General features: G+C 36.9%; 2 protein-coding genes across 3 annotated transcripts; one reads left to right on the top strand and one right to left on the bottom strand.

The window, feature by feature from the left end:
* LOC134842801 (ubiquinone biosynthesis protein COQ9, mitochondrial-like) lies at positions 1-4982 on the top strand. Of its 2 annotated transcripts, none has more exons than XM_063859288.1 (3): positions 1-342; positions 2446-2819; positions 4537-4982. In XM_063859288.1, exons 1-3 carry the CDS (start codon positions 188-190, stop codon positions 4872-4874), a joined length of 867 nt encoding a protein of 288 aa, XP_063715358.1. In that variant the 5' UTR covers positions 1-187; the 3' UTR covers positions 4875-4982. The 2 variants fall into 2 exon arrangements, with proteins under 2 accessions (XP_063715358.1, XP_063715359.1); XM_063859289.1 differs by having other exon boundaries at positions 181-342; positions 2451-2819.
* Positions 4983-5141: 159 nt separating this feature from the next.
* Positions 5142-15835, bottom strand: LOC134841835 (uncharacterized). The gene is made up of 7 exons (XM_063857875.1): positions 15658-15835; positions 13341-13524; positions 11947-12236; positions 11529-11785; positions 8772-8998; positions 8281-8401; positions 5142-5549 (listed from the first exon to the last, which is right to left on the bottom strand). Exons 1-7 carry the CDS (start codon positions 15722-15724, stop codon positions 5142-5144), a joined length of 1554 nt encoding a protein of 517 aa, XP_063713945.1. The 5' UTR covers positions 15725-15835.
* Positions 15836-16264: the final 429 nt, after the last annotated feature.

The following is a 16264-nucleotide window of genomic DNA, read 5'->3' as shown; positions in this document are numbered from 1 at the left end:
CACCTGATATTTACAGAGTGATCAAAAACTATGAAAAGTGGCAATCATAAAAGATGCATAAATTATAAGTGTCAATCAGAAAAGATGTTTGATGTTCAAAGAGTCCTAGTTTCTTCGAATTTGTTCGAAATGTTTCTCTTTTTTTGAGGAGATAGGAGCCGATAAGGTATACTGATTAATTTTAGATATGTTGCAATCCATTAAAGTAGTGGAGCAATTTAGGTGTTGCCGATTAGTAAGTTGGTCAGTGAATACAAGATCTTTGTCTACGTTGGCGGAAGACGCTACAAATGATGACTATAACTGGGATCCCAAAGCAGAAAAAAGCTCAACTTCTGCCAGGTTCAATTTAATACAAGTTGTATTGTCAAATGGACAACCAAGAAATCTAGAGCAATCGTTGTATTGCTAACCCTGGATGTTAAAACAAATTTCGGATGGATTTTTTTCTCAAGTCTTTTCATTCTAGATGTCTTGCAATTAGCTAGCGGCATTAATTCGGAATACACTTTTTTCAATGGCTAGTATTTTTAGAGAATCACTTAACCCTTTTGAATCAAATCTGAGATTCGCTTAAAATAGGTCCTGGACAGCATGCCGACGGGTCTGCACTCCGAATCGCAAAATATAGATTTCACGTCAAAAATATTTTCTTAAAGTCCCGAGTGGACTTTCCTTTACATTCATTCGCATTTTCGTATGTGTTTTGAGCCTTGAATCGTTGTTCAGGATTGATGAAAAACAATACATTTGTGAAGGCGTTTTTCTGCTGTACAATTCAATCATTTAAAATCCATCAGATGCAACGAGTGATCCCTAAATAATGCATTGTCACGATATTATCCCTAAGCTGTGCATTGTTTTCATGACTTAACTTGCCCGGAAACTTAGGTGTCGTCTTGAAGTCCCGTCAGGTTGTTGTCCTAGGTTGTTGAGCATGCCCTTTAAAAAATAGTCTTGTAATTACCCTTGTGATACGAAGGGTATTGCAATTGGGTACTAGACTTTTTTCCCGTAAACAACTTTGTCCACAGGACTCATTTCTTGAGTTACCCTCAAGCGTTCCCAGCTTCAAATCTCAGCGTTCCCAGTCCCCTTAGGTAACAAATTCGCCTGGTGCGGCAAAGGTCGTGGGTTTGAATCTGACCGTGACCTTTTTTTTTTCAATCGGGAAATTTACCGTTTAAAAAAACGGTCGGCTTATCGTTATCTGCTTAAGTTTTGTCGGCCTAAGTGCCACTTCGTAGAAATGGTTTTTCTTGCTATGCGCAATTTACATTGTAATTTCTCTTGGTGTTTTGATTTACTTGTTTGTAATTTCTTGACTGGTATATTTTTTTTTCTTGGTTTTTTTTTCTGTCCAAGTGGTTTCGGCTTATATTTTATCGGCTTAAAGACCTAATGTTAGTCATTTCAAGTGAAACGTAGTTTTTATGCTCATATCTGGATTGCTTGTTTTGCTAAAATCTTAATAATAATTGGTTTCGGCCTATTTTATATCAGCCTAATGTCATGTTATTGCGTCTGTCTACCGGTGAAATAAAATTGTGTGTGCCTGCGTGTTTTGAGGTTTATGGAGACATCATTTTTTATTAGTTTTAAAATTTTTGAGTTTATTTTCGGCTTTTTTTTGGCGTATTAGTTTCGGCCAATATTATATCGGCTTAGCGGCCTCATAATGGTTAATTCGACAAGTATAGAAAGTTTTTTGTTTGTGTGGTGAGAGCGAGGGGGACTTTCAACTTTTTATAAGTCTTAAGTTTCGTTGATTCGTTCTTCGGCCTAAAGGGTATTTTGGGTTTTGTTACCGCTTGGTAAGTTTTCTTCCGATTCTAAATTCACATTCAATTGCCTTGTATTAATTTTTATCGCAAGTGGCGCGAAGCTCAGCTTCGCCTCTGTTTCGAAATTGTTTTTAATGTTGGTTTTGAATTGTAATTTTAGCGTTCTTATCTACTTACGCTTTTTCAGTCTGAAAAGGCCTCGGGTTATATGATATCGGCTTAAATGTATCGTTGTTCGTTGAGCGAAAAGAATTTCTCATGTGTGTGATTTTGTTGAGGGGAGACTTAAAAATATTTAGGGTTTTGTAAATTTTTATGAAGACATTTTATTTTTGGCTCAACGATTGTACGCTCGAGTTTTTTTGGCTTTGTTACAGTTTCGTTAAAGTTTTCGTATCTGAAATGCTTTTCTCTAAATGAACTTTCTTAAGGACAAATAAACATACACATAAAAGTTTTGTGAGATCTAGTTTTTTTTTTTCAATTTTTGACTCATTTTCTGTCGGCTAGTTTGTCATGCTATGTTTGTGTTGTATCGCTGTTGGTACGAAACTCCGATCCACATCTATCTAAAATTACACTTTTTCAATTTGAAACTTTTCGCAAACCTTTAGTGTTGCCTGACGAATTCGGACAAGGTAGCTTAATTGGCTGATTTTAGTTCAGGCGTAAAGAAAAGGACAATAGTTGACAGCAAGCTGAAAGAAACTCAGAATACATTGCTTCATGAATCTCTGAAATTTGTACCTGAGCATGGATGGAGTTCTAAAAGTATAGCAGAAGCGGCTAAATCTCTGGAATTGTCTCCTTCAATTATGAATTCTTTCTCCAAATCGGAAGATGCAGCGCTAGTGGCGTTTTTCCTTAGTTTGAAAATGGTCGACTTGGAGAACTTCCTGATTGCGTTGCGATCCCAACATCTAGAAGAACATGGTCGAGTTAAGATCAATTTGTTTGTTTTTGAAGCTTGCAAGGAAATGATGTCGTACGTGCTACCATACTTAAAACATTGGTCATCGGCACTCTCAATTTTGGGTGAGTTGTCCTTCGTTTAATGTTTCTGAGAATAAACTAACAGTTCAAGTGAAACCAAAATATAGCCATATCTATCAATTGTCTATGATATTTTGAAAGTCTGGCCTCGATATCTCACCATGTTAGAGTTTTGTAAACTTTAAGTTTTCGAGATATGAATGTTCTTTTCAGGTCATTTTGTACGAGAATTACTTATCGATATCATAACTTTTTTAATAATCCAACTGTAATAAATCCAAAATAACCCATTGTTCTGCACGTTTCATGAAATACTATTTTAGGACGTTTTTTGAATACTTTACTATAAAACTGCTTGTTACCTGAGCACTGAAGGGCACCCAAAAGCAGTTGAAAATTTAAAGATTCTCATATAATTAATATAATATTTTTTTGAAAAAACGGAATGTTTATGCTTGGGGTGTTTTTTTATTCAGCCAATTTTTGGCGGTCGAAATTATAGTTTTAAACAAACTTTTTTTACCCCATCGAAGATATCGACTCCCTGAAATCAAAGGTAAAAAGATATTTAACCTGCGATCATTTTTTGCAAAGTTATGGGAGTTGCCAATTTGGCCATGCTCTGGACTAATTTATCGCTCTTTGAAGATTTTATTTATAATGCTGTTAGCGTAACAAGAAGTATTTTGATTGGCGGTTCATCCCGCCCAACAAAATTATTCTAAATTGAATTGAGGCTAGCTAATCGGTCGTATCAGTTTCGCACGACTCAAATTTTTACAATTGATTTTTGTTATTGTCCAAAATTTGTAGTTTTTTGAATATTTTTCCCCAAAAACTATTCGATATGGATTAAGGGGCAGTCGGAACATTCAGGGCCTTGCCCTTTATACGAGCAATCTTGTTTGTGTTTATAATTTTTAAAAAAATCATTTTTGGTTGTTAAATTTTTTATATATTTTTTTTCGATTTTAGACTGCATGGGGTTCAAAATATAGACTGGATTGATGAGCCTCTTTAATTTTTCAGTTTTGATTTGGGTTCGGAAATTGAATACGATCTATTAATGTCGAAAAGTTTTAGAATTTCCAATACTTTTTGTGCTTGCGATTAGCAGGCGTAATCAAATCAGATTACGGCGGCATACATTCATTTCATACTCAATGACTGATTCTGCACATTTGGCGGAGAGGTAATGCCCATGCTTGGAACGACAAAGGCTGTGGGTTGTGGCAAGAGATTACTTTTTACTAACTGCAAATTTTTGGCATTAAGACGACTTACTTTTTAGATTGCAGTGTAAAAATTTTACCTAATAATCCAGCTCTCTCAAATAGGGTTAGTTTTATCAAAAGGTAACAATCATAAAGTATTCATGAAATTCAACGAGCTTTAAGGTCATCTATTATTTATTGTGAAGTTCCAAATTTGAAGTTTTTCAAAAAACAATTTGTTTTTTTTTTTTTTGCAGTCTCTCGTTAATTAACACTTTTCCAACTGCTAAATGAATATTATTAGACCACTGTAAAGTGTGAGCTGTAATTGAAAATATAAAGTACGTATTATTTTTCTGTTTTCAAAAACTCTGCATATTGCATTTTTAAAACTGCGATGTTGGCTGAACCTTTTTTAATATTCATTTTTATTAGAGTTGTTTGTTTACTTTATATGTTATATGCCATAGGCTCTCTATTTGATTTTGATACCGAGCTAAATTAAACTTGATCTTAGATTGAACGTGATTGATGTTTTGCTTCAGCTGAACCGTCCAACGCAATCGATACTCTGAAGCATCACTCAGAAATGGTCGACCTTATTTGGCACTATGCGGGAGATACATCGCTTGATTACAACTGGTATTCGAAACGCATATTGCTCTCAGGGGTAATCAATTCCACCCAACTGCATTTGCTACAGGATAATTCAGAGAATTTCGAAGATACGTGGATTTTCTTGGAATCTAGGCTGAAGGACGTGGCTAGTATTGGCATGGGTATAAATAATTTCAGAAAGAGTTTGTCAAAATTGGCCGCAATAGGCGAAGTGGCATCAGAGACAGGAAGAAATCTTGCAGGGGTTCCAAATACCAACAGATGAGATTCAGATTCCGTTCGATCAAAAGCGAAACCTTTTTTCAATAGCTGAAAAATTTTGTTTAAAAATAGATTAAATTCGTGAAATGAAACTAAGTTCTGATATAACCGATTTAATATTTTTTCAAAATAACAGGAAATTCGAATGTTCTCGAGGCATTTTTTTCGTTTTTCTATACCGATAAAACTGGCATGCAAAATCGATATGACATCAACTAGTTGTAATCCGTTCGATGCAAAATAGTTTGACCGCAGTTAACAGATAGTTCGGTTATCGCTGCGAAGATGGAATAAATCCAAAGTTTTCTTGTCCCCTGTCTCTCAGGCTGTGTGGTCTTTTCGGTTGAAGGTCATTGACCTCTGGCTGTTGTTTCGGCTCTGTAATAGGAGGCAGTTGTCGATTAGGACTAAGGGGAAGACTCGATTGTTGTTGCTGTTGTTGAGCTGGAGCTGTAAAGCCAATGGGATTCAAAGGGGGTGGATTTGAATAAGCCATCGGTTGAGGTGTTTGCCAGCTAGGCTGTTGTTGTCCGAGTGTGGAGTATGATAATGGTTGCGGTTGAGTCGGCTGCATGTTTGCGTATTGGATGTGGGCTGTAAAGTGTGGAGATGAAGTGTTTTGTTGCGTTTCTGGGAGTTGATGATGATGCCCATATGCCGCGGCACCCATGTACTGCTGCTGTATCAAAATGAGAACGATGTTTTATTTTAGTAAATAAATGGCACCAGAGTTCCTAATCAGCTACGCAGTTTACATTAAAATTTGCCCAGCCCTTCTTTCTCCCCATTTACTACCTTACTAGCATTGATTGAGAGTGAAAAATTTGGATTATGGTAGGTTTTTGGAAATGGATTATGATTTAATACCATTTTAAGGCCTGTTCAGTGGTAACTCAAGTCTCAAAAAGACATTTCGAAAAAGTCTTTAAGTATTAAAAAAAGAGTCCGAATTTTTGGCAATTCAAAAATAAATTTGACCAAGGGTAGCTAATTTTTCTTCATTGTAACGATGAAATTTATAGTGGTATATAACAAACATATGAATGTGCTTATGGTTGGAACATACTGTGATTTTTGCACTGCAGTCCGCTACTTTTGTTTGTGTTTTTATTAATTTTCATTAATTACTCGGCAAGATCTTCAAGAGTAGTTTAATTATGTCAGTTGAATCATTTATGATGCTGCTGACATGCTGTTACACGAATATTCAAATTTAACTTCTGCATATTTGTTTTGCTGGTGCATGTTGTATCTAGTACTCAAACTATTGTCTGTATAGTAATAGAGTTTCCCTACTTTTCAGAGCCGATCAACGTAGTTCAGGCTCTTATATAGGTCGCGATGTTTTTTTTTCCGCCGCTTTTTTACGAAAAGTCGGCTCTTTTTCCTCCCCCCCCCCCACCTGCAAATTTTTGCTAGTGAAATTTTGTTCACGTTATCCGAAGTTTATGAAAATAGGCATGCAAACTAATTAGGCCATGACAAAGATATTTGGTCTTCATGTTTAACCTTGCAAAATCCCTTGTTACACCATAAACCTGATGCTAATGTGAGGTGGGGGAGAGGAGGAGGGAGGAAAAAAAGCCGAAAAGTCTTGCAATTTGATCAGGCTCAAATTTACTTAATCGCGGTTTGACCTTTGATTTCTTTTAAGTTCAGTTCATTTTCTTAGGAATTACTTTTTCAGATATCCCATCGTAATAAAAGTGGACTATTGATCCAGTTTTCTCAAATTGGGTTTATTTTATTGAAAAAGTGCAAATCAAAAATTGTTTATAGAAATTCAAAGAGCCTTAAAGGCATCTCATTTTTGAAATCCGAAAGCTGAGATATAAAAAAACCAGTCAATTTTTTGCTGTTTCATTGCGTTTATTGACTCTTTTCAAACTGTCTGCTGGCTATGTTTATTTTACGCAGATGAGTTGTCGGCTTCATGGTTGTCGACTTAAGCTCTGTCCTTCTAATTTCCGAATTATGTAGTCCCTTTTGTAAGCGCTACTTATGTATCTATGGTGGATCCTATGTAGGCGTTGCATGCATTTTCCAAAATGATTTTTTTGCAGTATGAGTTTCAGTTTTTTGGCTGTCCGCTTTAGTTTTGTCGGATTGTGTACCTGTGTTTTTTCTAAAATTTTCCGGTTGTACCTCTGAGATAAAAATGACTTTGGCACCAATATTGGAATGCTCAAAATCAACTCCACATGGACCTCTTTGAAAATGTTAATAATTTTAAACTTGAGCGTTTTTCGTTTTTCTAACTTTTTCGTTTTATTCGTAACTTCGTTCGATGTTCTTTTTGCTAATTTTTTACGGCTATGTGCTATTAGCTTATAATTGTTGTATCGCAACTTGTGCGAAGCTCATCTGTCTCTGTGTAAATGGCCATAATGGCCATCCTTTTTTCGTAGTATGATTTTGCTGTGACATAAAACAAAGTGGTGAGTTGATCACAACTTGTTGATCATACCTTATTGTTTCTGATTTCAATATTTTGCTTTTATCTGTTCGCTAGTTTTCTGTCTCCGAGGTTTTTCATTTTTTGCAAGAATTTTCAATTGTTTCATGTTTTCTGTAACCTGTATGATTCAGTCTGTTATTTATTGCAATGCATTGTTATTGAAATGTGTTTCACAAGTGATGCAAATCTTTGCTTCCCCTTTTCGATGAGAAGGAGTTTCCCGTGTCTACTATGTTTGATGACATAAGCCAGTCATCCTTAGCTTCGGATAGAAGCGGCTAATTTTAGAATTAGTAAATGGTAAAATATATTCAGGAATTAAAAGCCAATTTATTGGTCTAGACATTCGGTTGTTTCCGTATCAGATATCAGACTAAGTATGTAGCTAAGTATTGAATTTGCGCAATCAGTCAACTGTATTACCATTGAAAAGGATGTCTAGACTAAGCGAATAGCGAGTTTTCTCTGTTTATCTAACCGTATCCTTAAGTCAAGTAAGTTCATTAAATCTGCTAAATATAGAAAAATTGCTGAGGTCGAGCAGCGCTACTATAGTATTCAATTTGATATTAAAGTTTATATTTGTAACAGAATATAAAATGGGATCTTAGATTTTGACACCAGTCAATTTAACTCGGTATTTTTTTAAAACCTAACAGATAATGAAAATTAACTGGACAATTTTCAGCCCTGGTTCGCGCTCAAAAACATTCTTGATTTGAGAAAAGTGGCTCAGAATTTTTGCCTTTTAAATTTGAGATTTGTGAAACACTATAAAAAAGAAAGATTTATCTTTAAATGAAATTTTGTTTAATGCTTTTTTATGGAGAGTCATTGGATTTTCATCCGCGTTTCCGGACCTTTATCATCTTCTTAACGAACGAGTGCTGCAAACTCTTATTATTTTCAGGCCAACTGCTTTGCGATTTGCCACGAATGTAGGGAAACTTACTTGACTGTAATAAGGATATGTATCTGGATGTTGTTGCGGCTGTTGTACTGTTGGTTCTTGAGATATGCGATTCTTCCGAGCTTTGTTAGCCGCTCTCTCCGCAAGTTTTGCCGACTTCTGGCTACAATTTAACAGAACTAACAGTCACTAGTGTTTTTTTGTAAGGTGCAAACGAAGTTTTATTTTTTTGGGCTTATTATTTTTTGGGGTAAAATTTTGTTTAAGAATTTTGTGGAAAAAATTGCACCAGATTATTTCTGGTGAAATGCTAAGCTACTTTTGTACACCTCATTTTTTTGTCTAATCTTAACCCATTTTGAGAAAAACGCGTTTGAAATTTCAATTTGTTCTTTTTGTCCGCATAATTGAAATCATCATTGTAAAACTATGTAATTGAGGGATCACCTGACAATGTCTTCTTAGAATTGTATGAATGGTTGATATCTTTTGGGTTATGGGCCATGAAAAACTCGTTTTAGCAAATGCTATACCTGTTTTTCTTTGCACATTTGCACGCTGCTGTAACAATAGACATCACAAACATGATTCCAACCCCCACCACTAATCCTAGGGCAATCAAAAGGTAGTCATCTGCATCGTCATCATCATCTTCCTTGTGACAGCAGCGACGCTTTTTGATGTCTTCGTCGTAGCAGCACTCTTGGTTGAAGAAACATTCACTATCCACCGTACAAGATTGACTTTCGAATAGTTTCTCCTAAATTTTTAAAATCTGTCTTAACGTTTGAACCTGCGTTTTAATCAGGAGGGGGACTTTAAGTGTTTTTTTTAAATCCATTAATACGATAAACATGTTTTGAACAATCATTTGAAGAAGTTAATTGTTCATACAAAAAAGTCAATTTTCCTGCTTTTTCCACATCCAATAGCAAGGAACCATTGGTTGTTGTTGTTGTTGATGTTGTTGATGTAGCTACACTAAGTTTGGCTCCGAACTTCCGATTGCATTGGAGAGATGGATTCTGTTTGGAAGATAGAGAGAGAGAGAGAGAGAGAGAGAGATAGATAGAGTGTGTGTGTGTGTGTGTGTGTGTGTGTGCGTAAGGGATTTTCCGTTGGTCGTCTTGTAAAATCTATCACTGCAGTTCCCCAGGGTCTCTAACGGCGAAACCGACGTAAAAGGGGAACCACCTTTTCCAGTGATAGCGTCCTTGTGCTGGTGTCGGCGGAGAACCGAGTGAAACTCCCGTTACGTGGAGTTATGTGATCAATTGCAGATGTTTGGCAGCTTCTTCGGGATTCTCCCGTAGGTTGTCGATGGTAAGTGCTGTAGGGTGTACCCAAAAATTAAACAGATGGTCAAGGGTGTGCGATCCTGTATAACAACTTGGGCAGACGTCAGGTATGTTGTTATTTAATCTATGGTGGTAAATATTGAGGTGGGTTGAGTACCCCGAGCTAAGTTGTGCTAGCGTACATCTGGTTTTCCGGTCAAGTTCGTTTTCATTAGCTGATGTTATTGGTGGAATTCTGCCAAGTAGCTTAGATTTCTTGTTACGGTTTTTGATCCCGCAAACATGATCAAGCTTAGAGATGCTCTCCTGGTTGTTCGTAAGCAGGTGTTCATTTCCGGGTTTGAACTTAAGTTCGATGGTGGACCTGATGTTCCGGTTGTACCATTTGCAGTGTGGTGATCTGCTCTGTTAAAAGTGTGGTGATCTGCTGGTCATCGCAAGGAAACATAGGTCATCGCAAGAGTCGGAAACTGTCACTCTAGCGCGCCAGTAGCCCCGACACCGCAAATCAAGGACTTAACTACATCCACCAGATCTATGTGAAAACCCAGGCGAAGACCTTTTGACCACCAGGCAGTAAGTGTCACTTTATGATAACTTTCTCAGAAAAGGTGCATACTGTAAGGCTGTTCATAGCCAAGATAATAAGTGACATATTGAAAACAGTTGTCGTTCACTGAGCAATTTAGTTCACTGCAACTTCATTATAATTTATCTCGGCACTAACGGTGGGCCAGAAGATTGAAGGCGTAGAACACGTTCGAGAGAGCCATTTAACTTCTTTCGGACAGCTTAAGCATGAACGCGTCTGGCGTGTTGTCTGAGAGTAACGGTTCGGTATAACACTTTCTGCATTTCGAAACCGGAAAGAATGTTTTGCCAATAAAATAGCAATATGAGCATTGCATCCGTAAACATGAACTGTTAGTACTATGACAGGGTAGATGGTTGGCGAAGACCATCCATCTATCGCCAGATTAACGCAATGACCTTCGGCTAAATTCAGAACTTTCAATTTTTTTTCTCGTGAACTTCATTCAGATACGTTGCTACAAAATCATGTCTGTCTGGGATCGCTGTGCCGGGTCGCAATACGTCCACAAACTTTTAAAATTGCCTGTTATCAACTGATGGGAATAATGCATTTGTTGCTATGAAAGACCCTGTCAGTAGCAAGTTGATTTCGTGTTGCTTGACGTTTTAGGGGATCAAGTGATCTCCCTCCTTCCCACAACGAACAGAAACGCACGGAAAATGCGAGAGTAAATTTGCGGCAAGGCGGAAGGTAAAATTTGCGACATCAAAATTGTGTCACCGCTAGCTCATCTTAAAATCGATGTATTTCTAATTTTGTTTCAAACACGTTTTTTTCTCTTTAAACTGTTTTGTATTTATTTTTTTTTTAATTTGTTTGAAACAAAGTCCCTCATCCTGATTTTGATCTGGTCTGAAAAAATTTCCGTTGTAGATTTTTGCCAGATAGCTTTATTGATTTTTGTATATTTAGGTTGGTCTTTTGGAACTTGAAGTCAAATACTCTGAGGGCGAAGGGCGAAGTCAAAAATATTGAAGTATGCAATAGATCCAAGATTTGAAGTACGTTTCTGTTGCTGTTGTAATTATTCCATGAATAGGAGAAAAATTATAGGAGCGGTCTGTGTAGTTTTGGATCATCTTGAGGCAAATGTTTTATATTTTACTTTTAATGTTTTCGAGCTTTTTGTTATTATACAGCTAACATGCATATGGCGAAGTTGTTACATCTCCGCCTCTGGATCGAAAGGTCAGATGATCGAAACAAACAATTGTCCGTGCTCATTGCTTTTGGGTGAGGCAACTTAACATAGCCTAGAAAAATAGCCAAAAAATGACATATATATCTGAAACAGGGGCACTGCAGCTGTTCTCCGTGAAGAGCCCAACAGCTAGTCTATTGTTCCTTTCCCTTGTGTGTAAATCGCCTAAAAATTAGTTTGCCTTCGAGTCTCTCACTTTTCCTGTGCAGCACTCTCCTCGTTCGCAGCAGTTTCCAGTGAAGCAGTGGTAGTCAAAACCACACCCTCCCCCTCCATGAGTCAGAATACGGTACTCTCCGGGGGTGCAGCAGTAGTCGGGGAACTCCTTCCCCATCCCCACCCCTGGACAACACTCCATGCGGTGTCCACACTGGGTAGCTGGGAAATCGTTTTGGACCCCACAGTCGTGGTGGTTGTTGTTGGCGTTGTACTGCTCAAATGTACAACAGGTACCTGTAGATAAGTCCAACTAAACTGAAGTTTTATTTTAAAAATTTATTGAAAAATTCGAGGTCTTTATTCGAGAAGGCAAATCAGTTTCGTTTCAGTTGCTAGTGTGTACTAATTAACTACTAACCCGGTTCAGTTATGTGAGTGTAGTAACTACTACTAACCATGCGTATCTCCAGTATTCCAGTTGCAACAGTATGACATAGCATTATGGGAACAACAGTCATCGTGAGCCACACACGGCAGTGTCTCATAATGGTCCCGAACACTCTTGTGACAACACAGTCCCCCTCCCCCACTAGAAGGATTCCAGAAGCTTCCGTCTTTGCAACAGACTAATTTCCCACTCGAGCCGCAGTCAGAGTCAAGCGAGCACTCCCAGTGGTAGTAGTCGGATGAATCGATACTTGAAATGCATTCGTAGTCCACGCATGTTTCAGCTCCCGAACAATCGCTGAAATAAATGTGCACCTTTTAGATTTCTGACTGTTGAACTACCTCAATTAGCTGAAATAAACCTTTATTTCCGTTGATCTAGAGGGATTACATAATCGCATAACATAATGGTAAACTGGGAAACGTCATGTACACAAAAACGAAACCAGGAAACGGAATTTTTAACGCATTTAACGGATTTTTTTTAACAAGAACATCACAGGGAAAGTTACAATTACGAGAACTATGTTTCATCTGCCTGTATTTTAGTGAAAACAAATGTTGGCTAGTTAAGTCAACTGACTTGAAAATGGAAAGCTTACTGCAAGCGAAACTTTTTCCGCTACCTCCATTTAGAACCAAATAGTAGAACCAAAAAAACCCTTGTAGATCTTAATCTCGCAATAGCCAGCAGAACAGCGCATATTTTACCCTTTTCATAGTATATGAGTGATCTTTTTTGCCCTCCTGCCATGAATTATCGGGATATACTTTCCAAAAGCAAAAAGTTTTAATCAAAGCAGCGAATAAGGCACGGAACCTGACCGCTGGAAGAGTGCAAACAGCAGGATTTTTCCAGCATCCATTTTGCCTCTTAATCCGCGCAAATGAAAGTCAAGTTTAAAATTCAAATTCAGTACAGTTTTTATTTGAGTTATTTGAAGATAGATCTCTAAGACTTGAAACGGTTGTTTTAATATAGCGTCATCTGTGAGTTCATAGAGAAGTTTATTTGTCCTCAACCTTTTATTTTAAGTTTGTCGGGATATCCACTTGCAACAAGAAGAGGTGTCTAAATAAAGAATGATGATGATGATGATGATGGGGTTGAAGCAAACCGGAATAAAATTTGAAAAATAAACCACTAATTTTTGTTTGTTTCTTGAAGCATTTAAGATTGAGTTTGATACATTTCGATTGCAAAGGCGTGGTAAAAAAAAACGTTTCTGTTTTTGAATGGCATCCAGTAACATTTGAACCCCTTTTATGTCCCAAGAAAAGAAAATACCCCCCTATAAAATAATAATTCAACGGTTAAAGACATACGGATTTTGTTTTATGTAACCAGACTCCCCCCATAGCCATAGCGCTGGGGATAGCTAAGCAGACGCAAAAGACTCACCCGTCTGTCTGACAGTAGTTTAAATTGGGTGAGCATACATCGTGCCATTTTTCTGTGAGCTCGCGCGCTGCCTCGTCTTCGATTGAGCTCAAAATGTTCTCAAAATCCGCGTCCATGATGTACCAATCTTCGTTATTATGACCTTGAAACCACTCACTCCACCAGTGAATATTTTCCTGCTCACCTGTAAAGAAAAGAGCTGCAAACGTTAAAAAATATCAAATTTATTGATGAACCAACTATTATCATCTATTTAAAGGTGCTGTTTGTGTACTGAGATTTTATTTGAGTTTCTTTACCGAAAAGAATCGTAACTGCTCGAATGCCAGCAAGAACCTAGTCGTGATTTAGCAGCTATTTTGTTAAGACAGCAATACACGTAATGCAAATCATGTTGAGATTTTGAAACCAGCTTTTTCATGTATGTGAAGGATTATTTTACTTTATTTTAACTTAATGATTTTAAAATCTCAAAATTCACCAAAATCCTAGACAAACTGTAAGTGTGTTGTAAATCCTAGAAATCCTTGAAGTGTGTTGCAATCGGGAACTCGACTTTTTTCCCGTAAAAAATAAATTGTTTTTGCTTTATTAATGAACCGTAACAAATTTTAGGTTTTCGCAATTGGCCTGGAAGTAAGGTGTTTTCTGTTGCACCCTATGGTTCTGGGGTTCGAGTCACGGCAGGACCTTGTTTTTTATTCAGGATATATAAAATTGAAATTATTATCCGGTAAACTTTGAATTGTCGGACTTTCGTTTGTTGGCGAAGGTGCCACGGCACAAATTTTTCTTTAGATGTAAGCAAGTATCATGGTAGTTGCAGGTATTGTTCATTTTAGTTTCACGGGTCACGGTTTTTTATATATAAAATCTTCTTTTTTTGGGCTAAACTGGTTTCTGCTCAAAGATCGGGTTTGTTTCCGCTTCGTAAGTTTTGTTCCAATGATTTTTCAAAATTCAAATGTCTTGCTTGGCATGTTTGCCTAGAATTCCTGTTTTTTGGTTTTTGCATAGTTTTTCTCAAAAACACAGATTTTCAAAAAAGGGTATCATTAGAAAGATCGCTTATTCTCCTGTGGGCAAGCATAATCCTCTAATCTCTTTTTACTTTACCCACTGTCAACAGCCTTCAAAAAAATCTGTGGGGCAAATATTTGACTCATATTTTTAAATTTTTTCGTTTCTCAAAAACCATCTTCCTACATTTAGACAGAACAGGTTGTGGAAAGCTCTCCTGCATACGTTACTACGCTCAATTTTTTTACACAAAATTTTTTGGCACACGGAAGTGTCAATTATTTGATTTTTGACCTTTTTCGAAACTTTCCTCGAGAACTAACCCCTCAAATCAGTATATTTCTTTACTGTTTGAAACTATTTGACTCGAAAACTACCGGAAGTGTCAATTAGTTGATTTTTGACCTTTTTTCAAAATTTTCCTCCAGAACTAACCACTCAAATCAGTTAATATTTCTTTACTGTTTGAAACTATTTGACTCGAAAACTACCGTTCCATATCTGCGTTTTCGGGTTCAATCGTAACAACAGGTTGCCTAAATTCCTTTTCTGATTACCCGGCTACGCTCAAGTTTTTTTTTCAAAAAAAAGTTATGGCCTTCAAAACTGTTAAATTTTGAACTTTGACCGTTTTTGGAAACTTTTTTGGTTTTTCTCGAAAACTACCCTGCCGAATTTAAGGTTCAGTGCTCAATCGAGGAACCCGTTCTTTGAATTATATCTGCTTAAGCAGGCACGGCCTATTTCTTTTAAAAAAAGTTTTGGATTTCGGAGGGTCAAGTTTTTGAGTTTGATCGTTTTCAGAAACTTCTCAACAAAAAGCTGCTCAACAATCTGAGATAAAGGGTTCAATCGAAAGAACCGGCTGCAAATGTTTTTCCTACAGAAGCGGTGTTTCCTTGGTTTTTGTAAGAGAATGGTTGTCCTTGGGAATGTTTTTGTTCTACTTATTTTAGTAGTAGAGAAACAACCAAAAAATTTTACCAATAGAGAAAATTACCCATTTCATTTCGCATCAGTAGAAAAAGCTCCAAAAAATATCAAACCGGTAACTTCGATTTTCGCTTAGCCTCTAGTTATCTTTTACCGAGACGTACGAAAGTTGTGGTTCAACTAGTTTTTTTAAACTCATTTTTAAAATATTTTTACTGTTTGTGTTGTATCGCAAGTGTGGCAAAGCTCCGCTTCGCCTCTGTGTTTTAAATTGTTTTTAAACATCTTTCAAGTTAAAAAATTTTGGACATGGACTATGATGTTTTTTTTAGAAACGAATCTAGAATCAACAATAAATACCTACCTTCCGAGGCTATAATTTGATCGCAGAAAGATAAGATAATAGCTAACGCCACTGAAATTGTTGCCATAGTTCAGGAAATACTGCGCTGAACTTATAAATTCATTTTGGTTGATGATTGCTATAGAGATTTTTATCGAGTTTGTAATTCTCTATCAGTATTTATTCACCAGCCACCTGTTTTTGGTATCAATTATTTACAATTAGTTTTCACAATATTTTTGCTTCTGATCAAATCTTACATTTATTGCTATATGAAACTGTATGGAAGGCGCAAGTTGTTCTTTCAAGAAAAAACGTCCATTCATTATGGTCTTCTGACTGAATTAAAACATTAAAAAAAAATGGTTATGGATAGAAATAACAACTCACAATTGTGCGCTCATGTGGAGGTGATGAAACCCCTAGGGTGCAAAGATGGAAGTACCTCTGAGTCTTTTTTGACGGCGCATCCTGAAATAGTTTCTGAAGTCGATTGCTTGGGTGTCAATATATACTAAAATTTGGAAGAGATTCCGAGCCGTGAATTGCTGTTTTTCATGTATCCCGAGTGATATTCACATATTTTATTTACGTGCAGTAGCGATTTTGGACCCCCCCCCAATCCGCT

The sequence above is a fragment of the Symsagittifera roscoffensis genome, chromosome 3 (assembly GCF_963678635.1).
Source record: "Symsagittifera roscoffensis chromosome 3, txSymRosc1.1, whole genome shotgun sequence".
Lineage (NCBI taxonomy): Eukaryota > Metazoa > Xenacoelomorpha > Acoela > Convolutidae > Symsagittifera > Symsagittifera roscoffensis.
The sequence above is the reverse complement of the archived record's forward strand: the minus strand, read 5'-3'. Positions and strand labels throughout refer to the sequence as shown.

Excerpts from the sequence above, each read along its gene's own strand:
- LOC134842801 (XM_063859288.1), top strand. The coding sequence starts at position 188 with ATGTTGCAATCCATTAAAGTAGTGGAGCAATTTAGGTGTTGCCGATTA. Across the intron at positions 343-2,445 it reads AAAAGCTCAACTTCTGCCAG|TTCAGGCGTAAAGAAAAGGA; the intron begins GTTCAATTTAAT and ends GGCTGATTTTAG. Across the intron at positions 2,820-4,536 it reads ATCGGCACTCTCAATTTTGG|CTGAACCGTCCAACGCAATC; the intron begins GTGAGTTGTCCT and ends GTTTTGCTTCAG.
- LOC134841835 (XM_063857875.1), bottom strand. The coding sequence starts at position 15,724 with ATGGCAACAATTTCAGTGGCGTTAGCTATTATCTTATCTTTCTGCGAT. Across the intron at positions 11,786-11,946 it reads GAATACTGGAGATACGCATG|GTACCTGTTGTACATTTGAG; the intron begins GTTAGTAGTAGT and ends ACTTATCTACAG. Across the intron at positions 8,402-8,771 it reads AAATGTGCAAAGAAAAACAG|CCAGAAGTCGGCAAAACTTG; the intron begins GTATAGCATTTG and ends GTTAAATTGTAG.